At 44.2% G+C, this 17,924-nt stretch overlaps 1 protein-coding gene across 1 annotated transcript in view; it reads right to left on the bottom strand.

Annotated features, from left to right (window-relative positions):
- PPP1R21 (protein phosphatase 1 regulatory subunit 21) overlaps positions 1-17,924 on the bottom strand; it is a 147,469-nt gene that overhangs the window by 43,303 nt on the left and 86,242 nt on the right. Inside the window, exon 15 of the mRNA XM_077485604.1 lies at positions 13,072-13,224. Coding sequence (XP_077341730.1) covers positions 13,072-13,224 — 153 coding nt within the window. The remainder of the gene's footprint in view (positions 1-13,071; positions 13,225-17,924) is intronic.

Here is a 17,924-nt window from a genome sequence, read left to right on the forward strand (position 1 = left end):
GAGAAACCAGAAAATGTTCTCGCGTCCATTAGACAAACAAGCGAGATTTTAGCAACTTCTTTCTCATTAATCATTCCATTTTTCACACAAATGCAGAATAAAAACCAGCGAAGCCTAGATGAGAAGTAGCAGTTGTGCGCAGAGAGAATGACATTACGGTGGGTTAATCTATGCTTTGATAACGTGTTGCGGCGTCTGAACCCCCGCATAATATCTCAGATACTGCAAAATGGGAGGGAAGAAAAGTGCGAGGCATCTGGATGGCGACGGAATTTCAAGACAACGAAATTTATTTATTGTCAAGTTAATTGGAAGTATAGACGTAATTAGCCCTCCTAGTACTCTTATTTTACATAATAATACAGACTATAACTCAAAAGTAGGCAACGGGGAAAAAAACACTGCAAAGGAAGCGCAATAAGGAGATGAAAAGCAAATGAGTTGAGGGATCAGGTGCGACACGGAGGACGGGGGGGAGGGGGGGGCGAAAAGGTTGGACGGAGGACATAAAAAGGGGAAGTGAGAAGGCATATAAAAGGAACAGCAACTCAAACATATATTTACTAAGAAACTACATGGTCTGTTCACAAACTTATACTGTGTACATTATTATATGCTTTACTGTTACATTTTTTTTAGTTTTGTTTTTTTTACAATTTCACATGTCTACTTTAATTAAAATATTAATTTAGGATGAAGAAAATTATTAAAGGGGTTGTAAAGGTTCGTTTTTTATTTTCTAAATAGGTTCCTTTAAACTAGTGCATTGTTGGTTCACTTATCTTTTCCTTCGATTTCCCTTCTAAATGTTTTTTTTCTTTGTTTTCTTTGTCTGAATTTCTCACTTCCTGTTCATCCTCAGTAAGCTGTTATGGATGACTAACCACCACTCGGATGATGGTGTGAAGTTTACTGAGGAGAAACAGGAAGTGAGATATTCAGACAAAGAAAAAAAACATTTAGAAGGGAAATCGAATGCAAAGGTAAGTGAACCAACAATGCACTAGCTTAAAGGAATCTATGTAGAAAATAAAAAAAATGAACCTTTACAACCCCTTTAACATTTTAGGAAAATATTGTCCTGTAAAGGAAAAGAAAAACGCCACAACTATATGTAATGTATATGTATTCACCCCAAGTAATGTGTGATATGCCATCTGGATTTCCATTTTCAAACACTTTGAAAGGAACTCAGTTAACAAAATACCGATTTTCACAAACCTCCTACAATCCATCTGATGCACAGTTGGCTTCCTAAATGCCACAGGACCTTCACACAAGTTCATTTTAACGTATACATTCTAAACTTCCTTTCAATGATCTTTTCTCCCCATGCACACTTCAGTAAGTACCGTATTTATTGGCGTATAACACGCGCCGGCGTATAACACGCACCCCAAGTTTAGGAGGGAATTTAAAAGAAAAAAACTTTTAGGAGGGAAGTTTAAAGTGGTTCTGCACCTTTAAAAAAAAAAATATTAAAAGCCAGCAGCTACAAATATTACTTTTAATAAATTGACACTTACCTGTCCCAGGGTCCAGCGATGTCGGCGGCAGATGGCGAGCGATCGCTCGTCTCGCTGCTGCCCCCGCCGCCATCCTCTGTCAGGGAATCAGGAAGTGAAGCATTGCAGCTTCACTGCCCGGTTCCCTACTGCGCATGTGCGAGTCGTGCTGCGCGTCTCTGCTGGTCCCCGCTGTGTCCTGGGAACTGTGTGTTTCCCAGAACACAATGGGGGGGGGGGGCTGGGCATCTTCAGTGGTCTTGCCCCGGAAGTGGGTGCAGATACCTGGATTATCCAGGTAACTGCACCCCCCTCCCCCCTGAAAGGTGCCGATTGTGGCACCGGAGGGGGGGGGGGATCAGATGAGCGGAACTTCCACTTCAGGGTGGAGGACCACTTTAAGGAAAAAAAAACGTACATTTAAACACCCATCAATGCAGCCTTATCAGTGTCATTTGCAGCCTTGCATTGCAGCCTTGTCAGTCATTTGCAGCCTTGTCAGTCATTTGCAGCCCTGCATTGCAGCCTTGTCAGTATGTTTGGCGCTTAAAAATGGCGCCACCGAGATACAGAGCGGATGTCCTGTGTATCTCGGCGGCGCTCCGTAGTTTGACGGCTTTCGGTCGTTCTCGGCTATTTTCGGCCACACTAGGCTGTTCTCGGCGGCTTTCGGCTTTCCGAACAGCCGAGTGTGGCCCAAAATAGCCGAGAACGGCCGAAGATAGCTGAGAACAGCCGAGTGCGGTTGAAAATACCCGATAGCCGTAGAGAACGGCAGAAACGGGTAACACGCACCCCCGAATTCTCCCCGATTTTAGGGGGAAAAAAGTGCATGTTATACGCTGATAAATACGGTATATATATATTGTCCCAACTCCCAACTTTTTGAGATGGGAATGAGGGACACCTATCAGCAAACGTATACAGGCATAAGACACGCCCCCTGTCACACCCCCTTCAAAGGAGAATTGTACAAAAAAATAAAAAGTTTGGGTAAACGCACAAGTGCTTTTTTACCACTATTATTCATTTATATTGGCTTTTGGAATTTACAAATGCAGCAATTTAGAAATTGGATGAAAGGTTTAGCACGGGAAACTCTTTTTGATAGCTAAAAAGTGCATTTTATATACATTTATATAGATCAGACCAAAAAGAGGGACAAATGAGGACGAATGAGGGACAGAGGGACATTGCTTCAAATCAGGGACAGTCCCTCGAAATCAGGGACAGTTGGGAGCTATTACTATATGTGAATGGTACATGTTCACTTGTACTCTATAAAGGACATGTATAAGGTATTGTATTCAATGTTGATATCAATGTTGTATCATTAGTATCAATGGTACAACATCAACTAAACAAAACGAACCAGATCAGGGACTAAATAATATAGTTTGTTGTTTGCATCACAGGTCTAATTGTGCGCATGGATGTTAATGCACAAACAAATTATAATCCCTCAATTTATTTATCATATTAAGTTTTTTTTTTGTAAATCATTTACCTTGTCAAATTTGTTTACTGAATTTTAAGTATTAATATACATACGATATGACATAGTATACAGTGGTGTGAAAAAGTGTTTGCCCCCTTCCTCATTTCCTGTTCCTTTGCATGTTTGTCACACTTAAGTGTTTCGGAACATCAAACCAATTTAAACAATAGTCAAGGACAACACAAGTAAACACAAAATGCAATTTGTAAATGAAGGTGTTTATTATTAGAGGTGAAAAAAATCCAAACCATCATGGCCCTGTGTGAAAAAGTGATTGCCCCCTAAACCTAATAACTGGTTGGGCCACCCTTAGCAGCAACAACTGCAACCAAGCGTTTGCGATAACGTGCAATGAGGCTTTTACAGCGTCCTGGAGGAATTTTGACCCACTCATCTTTGCAGAATTGTCCTAATTCAGTTACATTAGAGGGTTTTCGAGCATGAACGGCCTTTTTAAGGTCATACCACAACATCTCAATAGGATTCAGGTCAGGACTTTGGTTAGGCCACTCCAAAGTCTTCATTTTGTTTTTCTTCAGCCATTCGGTGGTGGACTTGCTGGTGTGTTTAGGATCATTGTCCTGCTGCAGAACCCAAGTTCGTTTCAGCTTGAGTACACGAACAGATGGTCGGACATTCTCCTTCAGGATCTCTTGGTAGACAGCAGAATTCATAGTTCCTTTTATCACGGCAAGTCTTCCAGGTCCTGAAGCAGCAAAACAGCCCCAGACCATCACACTACCACCACCATATTTTACTGTTGGTATAATGTTCTTTTTATAAAATGCAGTGTTCCTTCTACGCCAGATATACTTGGACACACACCTTCCAAAGAGTTCCACTTTTGTCTCATCGGTCCACAGAATGTTTTCCCAAAAGTCTTGGGGATCATCAAGATGTGTGGTGGAGAAATTGAGACGAGCTTTGATGTTCTTTTTGCTCAGCAGTGGTTTTCTCCTTGGAACTCTGCCATGCAGGCCATTTTTGCCCAGTCTTTTCCTGATGGTGGAGGCATGAACGCTGACCTTAACTGAGGCAAGTGAGGCCTGCAGTTCCTTGGACGTTGTTGTGGGGTCTTTTGTGACCTCTTGGATGAGTCGTCGCTGCGCTCTTGGGGTAATTTTGGGCGGCCGGCCACTCCTGGGAAGGTTCACCACTGTTCCATGTCTTCGCCATTTGTGGATAATGGCTCTCACTGTGGTTCGCTGGATTCCCAAAGCTTTGGAAATGGCTTTATAACCCTTTCCAGACTGATAGATCTCAATTACTTTCTTTCTCAATTGTTCCTGAATTTCTTTGGGTCTCGGCATGATGTGTAGCTTTTAAGGATCTTCTGGTGGACCTTACTGTGTCAAGCAGCTCCTATTTAAGTGATGCCTTGATTGTGAACAGGTGTGGCAATAATCAGGCCTGGGTGTGGCTAGAGAAATTGAACTCAGGTGTGGACAACCACAGTTATAGTATGTTTTAACAAGGGGGGCAATCACTTTTTCACACAGGGCCATGATGGTTTGGATTTTTTTTCACCTTTAATAATAAACACCTTCATTTACAAATTGCATTTTGTGTTTACTTGAGTTGTCCTTGACTATTGTTTAAATTGGTTTGATGTTCCGAAACACTTAAGTGTGACAAACATGCAAAGGAACAGGAAATGAGGAAGGGGGCAAACACTTTTTCACACCACTGTACATACATATAAGTACATATGGTGGCAGCAAAATAAAAGATCACATATATGGTAATATTGAGTTGTAGTTCCAACAAACTAAAAGTATTTTAACCACTTAAGGACCGCCGTATTGCCATTGTACGTCATCACAATGGCACAGGCAGGCACAAGCACGTACATGTACGTGCCTGCCTTCCAGCGGGTGGGGGGTCCGATCGGACCCCCTCCCGCTGGATACGGCGGTCCGTTTCCCTCCGGGAGCGATCCGTGATGAGGGGATGGCCACCCCCTCTCGATCGCTCCTGGCCAATGACGAACTTCCTCCCACTGTGTATTGTTTACACAGGAAGGAGGAAGTGATGTCATTCTCCTCGGGGCGGTCTTTTTGACAGGACTACGAGGAGAAGACTAAAAGTAAGTGCACCAAAACACTACACTGACACATAGGTACACATAGGTACACAAACCCCCCCCCAGTCACAGTGTCACTGATTGCATTGATCATTTCTTTACTGATCAATGCATTCAGTGTCAGTTGTAAAAGTAAAAACTGTCAGGGCAGTTAGTGTTAGGTGCAGGGTAGCCCCCTATCACCCCCCAATAAAGATTTAACCCCCTGATTGCCTCTAGAGTTAACCCTTTCACCCCCTTTTGCCAGTGTCACTAAGCGATAATTTTTCTGATCGCTGCATCAGTGTCGTTAGGTAGCTAGTTATTTTTTTAGGTTCACCGCCAGGTTTTTATATCGCTAGGTACCCCGATATACTACCCAATAATGGTTTTAACATCCTGATTGCCCCTAGTTAACCCTTTCACCCCCTTTTGCCACTGTCACTAAGCGATCATTTTTCTGATCGCTGCATTAGTGTCGCTACTGTCGCTAGGTAGCTAGTTATTTTTTTAGGTTCACCGCCAGGTTTTTATATCGCTAGGTACCCCGATATACTACCTAATAATGGTTTTAACATCCTGATTGCCCCTAGTTAACCCTTTCACCCCCTTTTGCCAGTGTCACTAAGCGATCATTTTTCTGATCGCTCCATCAGTGTCGCTACTGTCGCTAGGTAGCTAGTTATTTTTTTAGGTTCACCGCCAGGTTTTTATAGTGCTAGGTACCCCGATATACTACCCAATAATGGTTTTAACATCCTGATTGCCCCTAGTTAACCCTTTCACCCCCTTTTTGCCAGTGTCACTAAGCGATAATTTTTCTGATCGCTGCATCAGTGTCGCTACTGTCGCTAGGTAGCTAGTTATTTTTTTAGGTTCACCGCCAGGTTTTTATAGCGCTAGGTACCCCGATATACTACCCAATAATGGTTTTAACCCCCTGATTGCCCCTAGTTAACCCTTTCACCAGCAATCCCAGTATAAGTGTCACTGGTGACGCTGGTTAGCCAGTTAGTTATTTAGGTTCCCCGTCAGGTTTTTATATAGCGCCAGGGACCCCCATATACTACCTAATAAAAATTTGAACCCCCTGATTGCCCCTAGTTAACCCTTTCACCACTGATCACCGTATAAGTGTTACGGGTGACTCTGGTTAGTTTGCTTTTTATAGCATCAGGGCACCCAACATTTATTACCCAATAAAGGTTTAACCCCCTGATCACCCGGCGGGTGATATCAATTAGGTTTTAGGGTCAGGGTCTGCGTCGCCCCAGGCAGCGCTAGGTTAGTGCCAGTACCGCTAACACCCACGCGCAAAGCATACACCTCCCGTAGTGGTATAGAATCTGAACAGATCAATATCTGATCTGATCAGATCTATACTAGCGTCCCCAGCAGTTCAGGGTTCCAAAAAAACGCACTGTTAGCGGGATCAGCCCAGATACCTGCTAGCACCTGCGTTTTGCCCCTCTGCCCAGCCCACCCAAGTGCAGTATCGATCGATCACTGTCACTTACAAAACACTAAACACATAACTGCAGCGATCGCAGAGTCAGGCCTGATCCCTGCGATCGCTAACAGTTTTTTTGGTAGCATTTTATATTTAAATCCGGAAGGCAGTGCTTGGTTTTCGGGGTCCTGTACGTGGCTAGGCTCCCAAAAAGTCCCCCACATGTGGTATCCCCATACTCGGGAGAAGCAGCAGAATTTATTTTGGGGTGTAATTTGACTTATGCCCATAGCATGTGTGAGCAATATATCATTTAGTGACAACTTTGTGCAAAAAAAAAAAAAAAGTTTGTAATATTCCTGCAACTTTTGGCAAAATATAAAATATTCCATGGACTCAACATGCCTCTCAGTAAATAGCTTGGGGTGTCTACTTTCCAAAATGGGGTCATTTTGGGGGGTTTTGTGCTATTTTGGCATTTTATGGCCTTCGAAACTGTGATAGGTAGTGAGGAGTTAAATTAAAAATTTGCACCCTTAGAAATCTTGAAGGTGGTGATTGGTTTTCGGGGTGCCGTGCGCGACTAGACTCCCAAAAAGTCCCACACATGTGGTATCCCCGTACTCGGGAGAAGTAGCGGAATATATTTTGGGGTGCAATTCCACATATAACCATGGCATGTGTGAGCAATATATCATTTAGTGACAACTTTTTGTAAAAAAAAAACATTTTTTTTATTTTTTGTCATTATTCAATCCCTTGGGACAAAAAAAAAAAATATTCAATGGTCTCAACATGGCCCTCAGCAAATAGCTTGGGGTGTCTACTTTCCAAAATGGGGTCATTTGGGGGGGGTTTTGTGCCATCTTGGCATTTTATGGCCTTCAAAACTGTGATAGGTAGTGAGGAGTAAAATAAAAAATGTATGCCCTTAGAAAGCCTGAAGGCGGTGCTTGGATTTTGGGGTCCCGTACGCAGCTAGGCTCCCAAAAAGTCCCACACATGTGGTATCCCCGTACTCAGGAGAAGCAGCAGAATGTATTTTGGGGTGTCATTTCACATATGCCCATAGCATGTGTGAGCAATATATCATTTAGTGACAACTTTGTGCAAAAAAAAAAAAAGTTTGTAATATTCCCGCAACTTGTGGCAAAATATAAAATATTCCATGGACTCAACATGCCTCTCAGCAAATAGCTTGGGGTGTCTTCTTTCCAAAATGGGGTCATTTTGGGGGGTTTTGTGCTATTTTGGCATTTTATAGCCTTCGAAACTGTGATAGGTAGTGAGGAGTGAAATCAAAAATTTGCACCCTTAGAAATCCTGAAGGTGGTGATTGGTTTTCGGGGTGCCGTGCGCAACTAGACTCCCAAAAAGCCCCACACAAGTGGTATCCCCATACTCGGGAGAAGTAGCGGAATATATTTTGGGGTGCAATTCCACATATAACCATGGCATGTGTGAGCAATATATCATTTAGTGACAACTTTTTGTAAAAAAATTTTTTTTTTTGTCATTATTCAATCCCTTAGGACAAAAAAAAAAATATTCAATGGGCTCAACATACCCATCAGCAATTTCCTTGGGGTGTCTACTTTCCAAAATGGGGTCATTTGGGGGGGGGGTTGTACTGCCCTGCCATTTTAGCACCTCAAGAAATGAGATCGGCAGTCATAAATTAAAAGCTGTGTAAATTCCAGAAAATGTACTCTAGTTTGTAGACGCTATAACTTTTGCGCAAACCAGAAAATATACGCTTATTGACATAAGGGTACCTTAGAACTAAAGGGGGCTAACCCTAACTGCCCTAACAGTTATTACAGTCACAAATGACACCCGCCGGGTGATCAGGGGGTTAAACCTTTATTAGGTAATAAATGGCAGGTGCCCTGAAACTATAAAAAAATAACTAACCAACCAGCGTCACCTGTAACAGTTATATGGTGATCACTGGTGAAAGGGTTAACTAGGGGGCAATCAGGGGGCTTTATGCGGTAGTATATGGGGGTCCCTGGCGCTATAAAAAGTTGCGGCGAACCTAAATACCTACCTGCCTAACTAGCGTCACCTGTGACACTAATACAGCGATCAGAAAAACTATCGCTTATTAGGCTGGGTTCACACTGGAGCGATGCAGGAACGCCACGAATCCGCGGCGGGTTCCCGCATCGCATGCCTCCCGGCGGCAGTTCACACTGCCCTATGCGAACTGCTGGGAGTGTCAGTGAAATGTTAATGACACCCCCAGATCAGGTCGCATATCGCAGTGCGATCTGCAAACTCGGATCGCATGGTGTGAACACCCATGCGATCCGATTCTGCTGCGGACCAAAAAAAGGGTCCCGTGCGAATTTGCGGCGGGTGCGGCGCGAATTCAGCCATACTATCTGTATGGCTGAACTCGAATCGCACAGAGATCGGATGTGATTTGCACTGCAGTGCGGTGCGAATCACATTCGTTCTCATAAACCGCTGCAATGTGAACCCAGCCTTAGTGACACTGGCGACGGGGGGTGATCACGGGGTTAAACCTTTATTGGGGGGGTTAGGGGGGCACATTAGAACTAAAGGGGGCTAACCCTAACTGCCCTAACAGTTATTACAGTCACAAATGACACCAATGCAAAAAAAAAAAAAAAATGCAATTGGTGTCACTGTGACTGGGGGGGGGCAAGGGGGGGTGTGAGTGTGCCTGGCATGTTCTACTGTACGTGTGGTGTGTTGGTGCAACTCACCGATCCTCTCTCCTCGGTGATGAATGAATGGCCGCCCCCTCATCCCGGATCGCTCCTGAACGAATACCGACCGCCGCAGGTACCGGGGGATGGATCTAACTACTCAAAAGATTGCGTCATACATTTATAAGAAGGGATAAAATCAACTTAGACCAGGTTAATCACTTCCCGAATCACGTACCTGTACGTTGCCCTTTAAGAGGCGGGTTGCGGGCACCTGCTGGAAGCTTTGTGAGCGTGATCACAGGTCCCACGGACTCGATGTCCGCGGGGATACCCGCAATCGTCTCACGGAGAGGAAGAACGGGGAAATGCTGATGTAGACAAGCATCTCCCCATTCTGCCTACTGACACTGATCACCGCTCCCTGTAATTTATTCATACTACAGAGAGTTCTCCACACAGGAACACCCATACTACAGAGACTCTCCCCACACAGGAACATCCATACTACAGAGAGTCCTCCACACAGGAACACCCATACTACAGAGACTCTCCCCACACAGGAACACCCATACTACAGAGAGTCGTCCACACAGGAACACCCATACTACAGAGAGTCCTCCACACAGGAACACCCATACTACAGAGAGTCCTCCACACAGGAACACCCATACTACAGAGAGTCCTCCACACAGGAACACCCATACTACAGAGAGTCCTCCACACAGGAACACCCATACTACAGAGACTCTCCCCACACAGGAACACCCATACTACAGAGAGTCCTCCACACAGGAACACCCATACTACAGAGAGTAATCCACACAGGAACACCCATACTACAGAGAGTCCTCCACACAGGAACACCCATACTACAGAGACTCTCCCCACACAGGAACACCCATACTACAGAGAGTCCTCCACACAGGAACACCCATACTACAGAGAGTAATCCACACAGGAACACCCATACTACAGAGAGTCCTCCACACAGGAACACCCATACTACAGAGAGTCCTCCACACAGGAACACCCATACTACAGAGAGTCCTCCACACAGGAACACCCATACTACAGAGACTCTCCCCACACAGGAACACCCATACTACAGAGAGTCCTCCACACAGGAACACCCATACTACAGAGAGTCCTCCACACAGGAACACCCATACTACAGAGAGTCCTCCACACAGGAACACCCATACTACAGAGACTCTCCCCACACAGGAACACCCATACTACAGAGAGTCCTCCACACAGGAACACCCATACTACAGAGAGTCCTCCACACAGGAACACCCATACTACAGAGAGTCCTCCACACAGGAACACCCATACTACAGAGAGTCCTCCACACAGGAACACCCATACTACAGAGAGTCCTCCACACAGGAACACCCATACTACAGAGAGTCCTCCACACAGGAACACCCATACTACAGAGACTCTCCCCACACAGGAACACCCATACTACAGAGAGTCCTCCACACAGGAACACCCATACTACAGAGAGTCCTCCACACAGGAACACCCATACTACAGAGAGTCCTCCACACAGGAACACCCATACTACAGAGACTCTCCCCACACAGGAACACCCATACTACAGAGAGTCCTCCACACAGGAACACCCATACTACAGAGAGTCCTCCACACAGGAACACCCATACTACAGAGAGTCCTCCACACAGGAACACCCATACTACAGAGAGTCCTCCACACAGGAACACCCATACTACAGAGACTCTCCCCACACAGGAACACCCATACTACAGAGAGTCCTCCACACAGGAACACCCATACTACAGAGAGTAATCCACACAGGAACACCCATACTACAGAGAGTCCTCCACACAGGAACACCCATACTACAGAGAGTCCTCCACACAGGAACACCCATACTACAGAGAGTCCTCCACACAGGAACACCCATACTACAGAGACTCTCCCCACACAGGAACACCCATACTACAGAGAGTCCTCCACACAGGAACACCCATACTACAGAGAGTCCTCCACACAGGAACACCCATACTACAGAGAGTCCTCCACACAGGAACACCCATACTACAGAGAGTCCTCCACACAGGAACACCCATACTACAGAGAGTCCTCCACACAGGAACACCCATACTACAGAGAGTCCTCCACACAGGAACACCCATACTACAGAGAGTCCTCCACACAGGAACACCCATACTACAGAGAGTCCTCCACACAGGAACACCCATACTACAGAGACTCTCCCCACACAGGAACACCCATACTACAGAGAGTCCACCACACAGGAACACCCAATACTAAAGAGAGTCATCCACACAGGAACACATACTATGGACAGTAATGCACACAGGAATACCCAGAGTATGGATAGTGGTCCACACAGGAACAAACCTACTATGGAGAGTTGTCCCCACAGAAACAGCCATACTACGAACAGTCGTCCACCCAGCTACACCTATGCTATGAATAGTTGTCCACTTGCGAACACCCATTTAATTGAGAGTTGGCATTCTGTCTATAAATCTTTGCAGCCCACCATCCACCTCTCCATTCTGAGCATTCCCATATGTTTGACTTTATACTCTCCCAGTTACTCCTGCTGATGTTAAACCCTGGACTCTATAGAATCGACAGGTTCAGGGATTTGAAATTGTGGGCAATGGTTAAACCAGGTATAGTGATGACTGATTTACATGTACCCCCTTGTGTTTGTACGAGTTTCCTCTGGGTACTCCGGTTTCCTCCCACACCACAAGGACATACTGGTAGGTTAATTGGTTCCTGTTTAAATTGTCCATAATATGTGTGTGTGTGTGTATATGTGTGTGTGTATGTGTGTGTGTGTGTGTATGTATGTGTGCGTGTGTGTGTGTATGCATGTATGTATGTATGTATGTATGTATGTATGTATGTATGTATGTGAGACAGGGACCTTAGATTGTAAGCTCCTTGAGGCCAGAGACTGATGTAAATGTACAATATTTATTGTCCTGCCTCTGGGTACTCTCTGGGTTTCCTCTGGGTACTCTGGTTTCCTCCCACACCCCAAGGACATACTGGTAGGTTAATTGGTTCCTGTTTAAATTGTCCATAGTGTGTGTGTGTGTGTGTGTGTGTGTGTGTGTATGTATGTGAGACAGGGACCTTAGATTGTAAGCTCCTTGAGGCCAGAGACTTGTGTGAATGTACAATATTTATTGTCCTGCCCAAATTGTCGGTCCTATACAAATACCTGTAATAAAAAATATATATATGTATTTATTCCTCAACAACATACAGTATGTAGATCTACTTTCCGATTTGGACTGGCCTATCTCTTTAGGGAACAGATCTATTACTGGTCAAGAATGTTAAAATATCCTATCCTTGAAAAAGCTTTTAGCAGAGCTTCACAAAAACAAGCAGCTCCTTAATACCGCACCTCCTTCCTCCGCAATTATCTTTTATCACAGAGCGCTAAGACACATCTCTGGATCATATTTCCGCTCAGCAGCAAATTCACTTGGTTCTAAAAATAAAAAATCGAGGCTCATTTCCACAATTAATGGCTGTGAGAATTCCAGGTAGGAGCAGCGCTCAGGGCAGATTCTGCCTATTTATAATGCAAACCTTAAATATCACAATGCCTAAGAAGAGTCCTGCAGCAGACATTCTACTGGCACGAAAACAAATTAATGCTGCAGGACCAGACTTGTTCAGCACAAATTGTCAGCAGTATCATCTCCGCTCGGCATCTAAATATTTAATGAGCGGATCGGGCCGTCTCGCTGCTCGCCGGAAATGTCTGCTTTTGAAGAGACAATATTTGTTCTATAATCAGGCAGCAATGCAGGTTAAGGACTACAGCGGTAAAAAGTTTTACTCTGTATACAAACCGTCTTCAGAGCTTTCATGTACTGGGCGGCCTTCTGCTTGTACTGAAGCATCATCGCAGCAGAAAGCGGCTTTGTGAATCCTTGGCCTCCTTTTGGTCCGTAACTCAACGATGACATGAAGTAGTCCAAGTTATTGCTGAAGAACGTCGACATCTGAAAAAGGGAGAGAAAAGGAATTCTGTTTTCAGATGTTCGACTGCAACTAAAATTCCCTTCCTTGCTACAAATAACAGCACTACATTCAGAGGTTGTTCTAACTTTTACAGGAGGAAAGCTGCGTATCAGAACACGTGATTTAGGGCACTTTTTGGCACACAGCATGCATTGAGGGCATATTTGTGTACCTGGGATCCACAGCTGCCGCATACGGCCAACATAGCAATGAATGGCTGCGCTCCAAGGGCCAGAACGAAACGCGTTGGGGCGGGGCCTGACTGAGGTTGCCGCTTACGTTTGATCTCAAGGATGGTATGGATGTGCGGTCAAAGGGAGATTTTCTTTAACCACTAGCCGACCTGCCTCTGTCATTATCCTGCAGCAGGTTGGCTCTCCTGGGCAAATCAACGTAGCTGTACGTCAGGCCTTTAAATTCCCACAGCAGGCACGGGCACCCACTGCGCGACGTAGGAGCTGATGCACGTGCCTGGTGGCCGCGATGTCCGCCGGGCACCCGCAATAGCTCCTAAGAGAGGGAAAGAGAGAACGGGCGATCTGTCAATGTAAACAGACAGATCCTCTGTTTGGTCAGGGAGAGAAGAGAGATCTGCTGTTCCTAGTGAATAAAAACAGCGATCTCTCTCTACTACCAGTCAGTACATTGCCCCCACAGTTTGAAGCACCTCCCAGGGAACACATTTAACCCCTTCATTGCCCCCTAGTGTTAACCCCTTCCCTACAAAAACATACACACCTCAAATATCACCACCTGTGTGTGTCAACACTGCGCCGGCCCCCGCCCTCCCCCAGCTGCCACTTATGTATAAATCACTTAATCAATCAGAAAGAAAACATAACCTCACACCTTCGCTGTGTCAAATTACTATTACCTTGTGGCGCTAGATTTATACGGTCGGTCCCCCTGTAGACACCTCCAAACGTATCTGGTGGCAGTATACAGAAGGAACTTTCCAATTTTTGTTTAATTTCTCTCAAACAAAATATATATATGTGTGAAAAATAGAAAAAAATATAAAAATACAAGCATATAAATCACAAAATCAAATAACCTTAAATCACTCAATAAGTGTGTATGCTAAAAAAATAAATACTGTTAAATAACACATTCAATTGTGTCCATACCCCTTGAAAAACACAGTGTATCCAAAAAATACTATGCAAATAGGTGTCCCAAAACTTTGCATATGTTTTTTAGCGTGAAAGAAAAAAATATATATATTATTGTGTCTCAAAAATAACAATTATTTTCTAAAAAATAAATAAAGAAACAAGTCCTCAAAAAACCAGTGTCCCAAAAAAAAATCAATAGGCAGTGGTGAATCAACAATCAGCACATCCTTCTCCTGTGTACTTTCTTATGAGTGTCCCCAGATGATAAAAATCCTTCACCACACCAACAGTGACCCCCTGTAGATGGAGCACTCACCAGATGGAATGCCTAGCACTCTCGCACCAGGCTCAACAAGCGTTGTAAATTAATTGAGGATCACAGGTGTCCAGCACACAATATTCAGGGAGTATTCATTCCTCTTTGCAGATTCCAATAGAAATATTTCCCCAAATTCCTCAAAAAGAAAAACATAGGCTTCCCATGGTGTAATACTATAAAACAACTTTAATAGCACACTAAAAAGCCACTGAGTAATGCACTCACATGTAAAAAACTTGTAACAAGCACTCCAAAATCACTGCAATACTTCACATCAGCAAAACTTCACTCTTAAGGCATTGGTGGTTATAGTAGAAACTGGTTGCAGTAGCAGTGTCAGTGAAATCTCTCACCCCTCCTCCTGCTTTATGGTACCCTACAGCCAGACTCTCAGTGACACTCTCCCTCCAGTCCTATTCCTCGTGTCAGAGGCACACACACTGTCGCCTTGTTTGCAGAGTAGGTTCAATCAGTAGTTGCCAGATAGCCACGCCTCCGACATGTTTCGTCATGTGACTTATTCATAGGGTTGGCTATCTGGATCACAGTCCCTCCTTTTATTCTAATGGCAACTATCCCATAATAGGCAAATCTTTCGGCCAAGCCCACTTTTCACCCAAACACTCCCAGAGATCTAACCCCTCCAATCCAACCATTCCAATCCGCCCACTCAAATCCCCCAGCCAATCTGGTGGAGAGACATCCGAGAGAGTAGGAGCAGCTGACGAGATCGTGACACCGGATCCTGTAATAGGAGGGGGAGTGAGGTGTATGAGTAGGCGTGATGGCGCGATGCTGGATGTACTGAGACCTGGTGAGTAGTGATGACAGTGGTGTCTGCGCAAGCGCTGCTAGATGTATACGAACAGCAGCTTGATAAAGATGCCTACTCCTACTCTCTCGGATGTCTCTCCACCAGATTGGCTGGGGGATTTGAGTGGGCGGATTGGAATGGTTGGATTGGAGGGGTTAGATCTCTGTGAGTGTTTGGGTGAAAAGTGGGCGTGACCGAAAGATTTGCCTATTATGGGATAGTTGCCATTAGAATAAAAGGAGGGACTGTGATCCAGATAGCCAACCCTATGAATAAGTCACATGACGAAACATGTCGGAGGCGTGGCTATCTGGCAACTACTGATTGAACCTACTCTGCAAACAAGGCGACAGTGTGTGTGCCTCTGACACGAGGAATAGGACTGGAGGGAGAGTGTCACTGAGAGTCTGGCTGTAGGGTACCATACAGCAGGAGGAGGGGTGAGAGATTTCACTGACACTGCTACTGCAACCAGTTTCTACTATAACCACCAATGCCTTAAGAGTGAAGTTTTGCTGATGTGAAGTATTGCAGTGATTTTGGAGTGCTTGTTACAAGTTTTTTACATGTGAGTGCATTACTCAGTGGCTTTTTAGTGTGCTATTAAAGTTGTTTTATAGTATTACACCATGGGAAGCCTATGTTTTTCTTTTTGAGGAATTTGGGGAAATATTTCTATTGGAATCTGCAAAGAGGAATGAATACTCCCTGAATATTGTGTGCTGGACACCTGTGATCCTCAATTAATTTACAACGCTTGTTGAGCCTGGTGCGAGAGTGCTAGGCATTCCATCTGGTGAGTGCTCCATCTACAGGGGGTCACTGTTGGTGTGGTGAAGGATTTTTATCATCTGGGGACACTCATAAGAAAGTACACAGGAGAAGGATGTGCTGATTGTTGATTCACCACTGCCTATTGATTTTTTTTTTGGGACACTGGTTTTTTGAGGACTTGTTTCTTTATTTATTTTTTAGAAAATAATTGTTATTTTTGAGACACAATAATATATATTTTTTTTTCTTTCACGCTAAAAAACATATGCAAAGTTTTGGGACCCCTATTTGCATAGTATTTTTTGGATACACTGTGTTTTTCAAGGGGTATGGACACAATTGAATGTGTTATTTAACAGTATTTATTTTTTTAGCATACACACTTATTGAGTGATTTAAGGTTATTTGATTTTGTGATTTATATGCTTGTATTTTTATATTTTTTCTATTTTTCACACATATATATATTTTGTTTGAGAGAAATTAAACAAAAATTGGAAAGTTCCTTCTGTATACTGCCACCAGATACGTTTGGAGGTGTCTACAGGGGGACCGACCGTATAAATCTAGCGCCACAAGGTAATAGTAATTTGACACAGCGAAGGTGTGAGGTAGGGATGAGCCGAACACCCCCCGGTTCGGTTTGCACCAGAACTTTCGAACGGACCCCACGTTCATTACGAACGTTAGAACCCCATTGAAGTCTATGGGACTCGAACGTTCGAAGTGGAAAGTGCTAATTTTAACGGCTAATATGCAAGATACTGTCCTAAAAAGGGTTTGGGGACCTGGCTCCTGCCCCAGGGGACATGGGTCAATGCCTAAAATGTTTTTAAAAATGGCCGTTTTTGCGGGAGCACTGATTTTAATGACGATTAAAGTGAAAAAAAAAGTGAAATATTCCTTTAAATATGGTACCTGGGGGGTGTCTGTAGTATGCCTGTGAAGTGCCACGTGTTTCCCGTGTTTAGAACAGTCCCTGCACAAAATGACATTAAACGGAAATAACACCATTTAAAACTGCTTGCGGTTTTAATGTTATATCTGGTTCCTGCAATATGGTTGAAAATCATTCAGAAAAATGGCATGGGTAGCCCTCCCTGCCCATTACCAGCCTATTTGGGTCTTGTACGCATATTAAGGGGAACCCCGTACCCATATTAAAAAAAGGAAATGCGTGTGGCCCCCAGGCCCTATATACTCAGAACAGCAGTATACAGGCGGTGCAAACAAGACAGGGACTGTGTAGGTTTGTTGTGTTAAGTTGAATTTGTTTGTAATTTTCAACTTGTACATTTTTAAAGTGTAGCTCCAGTCAAAAAAACTATCTTTAAGCTTTTTGGAAAACATAGGGAAGGGTTATCAGCCCTGTATAATTTGTTTTGTCGTCCGTCTTTTTTCATCTCACTTGCTGTTGTCTCCTTCCCTTTGCAAGTAGGAGATGTTTGTAAATTGGATGTTTGAAAGTAGGGGCCTGCCCTATATGCTCTGCAGAAATGGCGGAACAAGGTGTTGGTTTTGCCACAACATTGTAAGCCCTCAAAGTTACTCTTGGTGGGCGCTGGAGCGCCCTGCTGTGAACGATTATATCAAGAATTGTAATTACATGCCATTGTTGAACAGTGGTAGAAAAATTGACCTTTGGTGGTTGTGGTGCTG

Source organism: Lithobates pipiens, unplaced genomic scaffold (genome assembly GCF_037356315.1).
Source record: "Lithobates pipiens isolate NorthernLeopardFrog02 unplaced genomic scaffold, aLitPip1_a1.2 Scaffold_18, whole genome shotgun sequence".
Taxonomy (NCBI): Eukaryota; Metazoa; Chordata; class Amphibia; order Anura; family Ranidae; genus Lithobates; species Lithobates pipiens.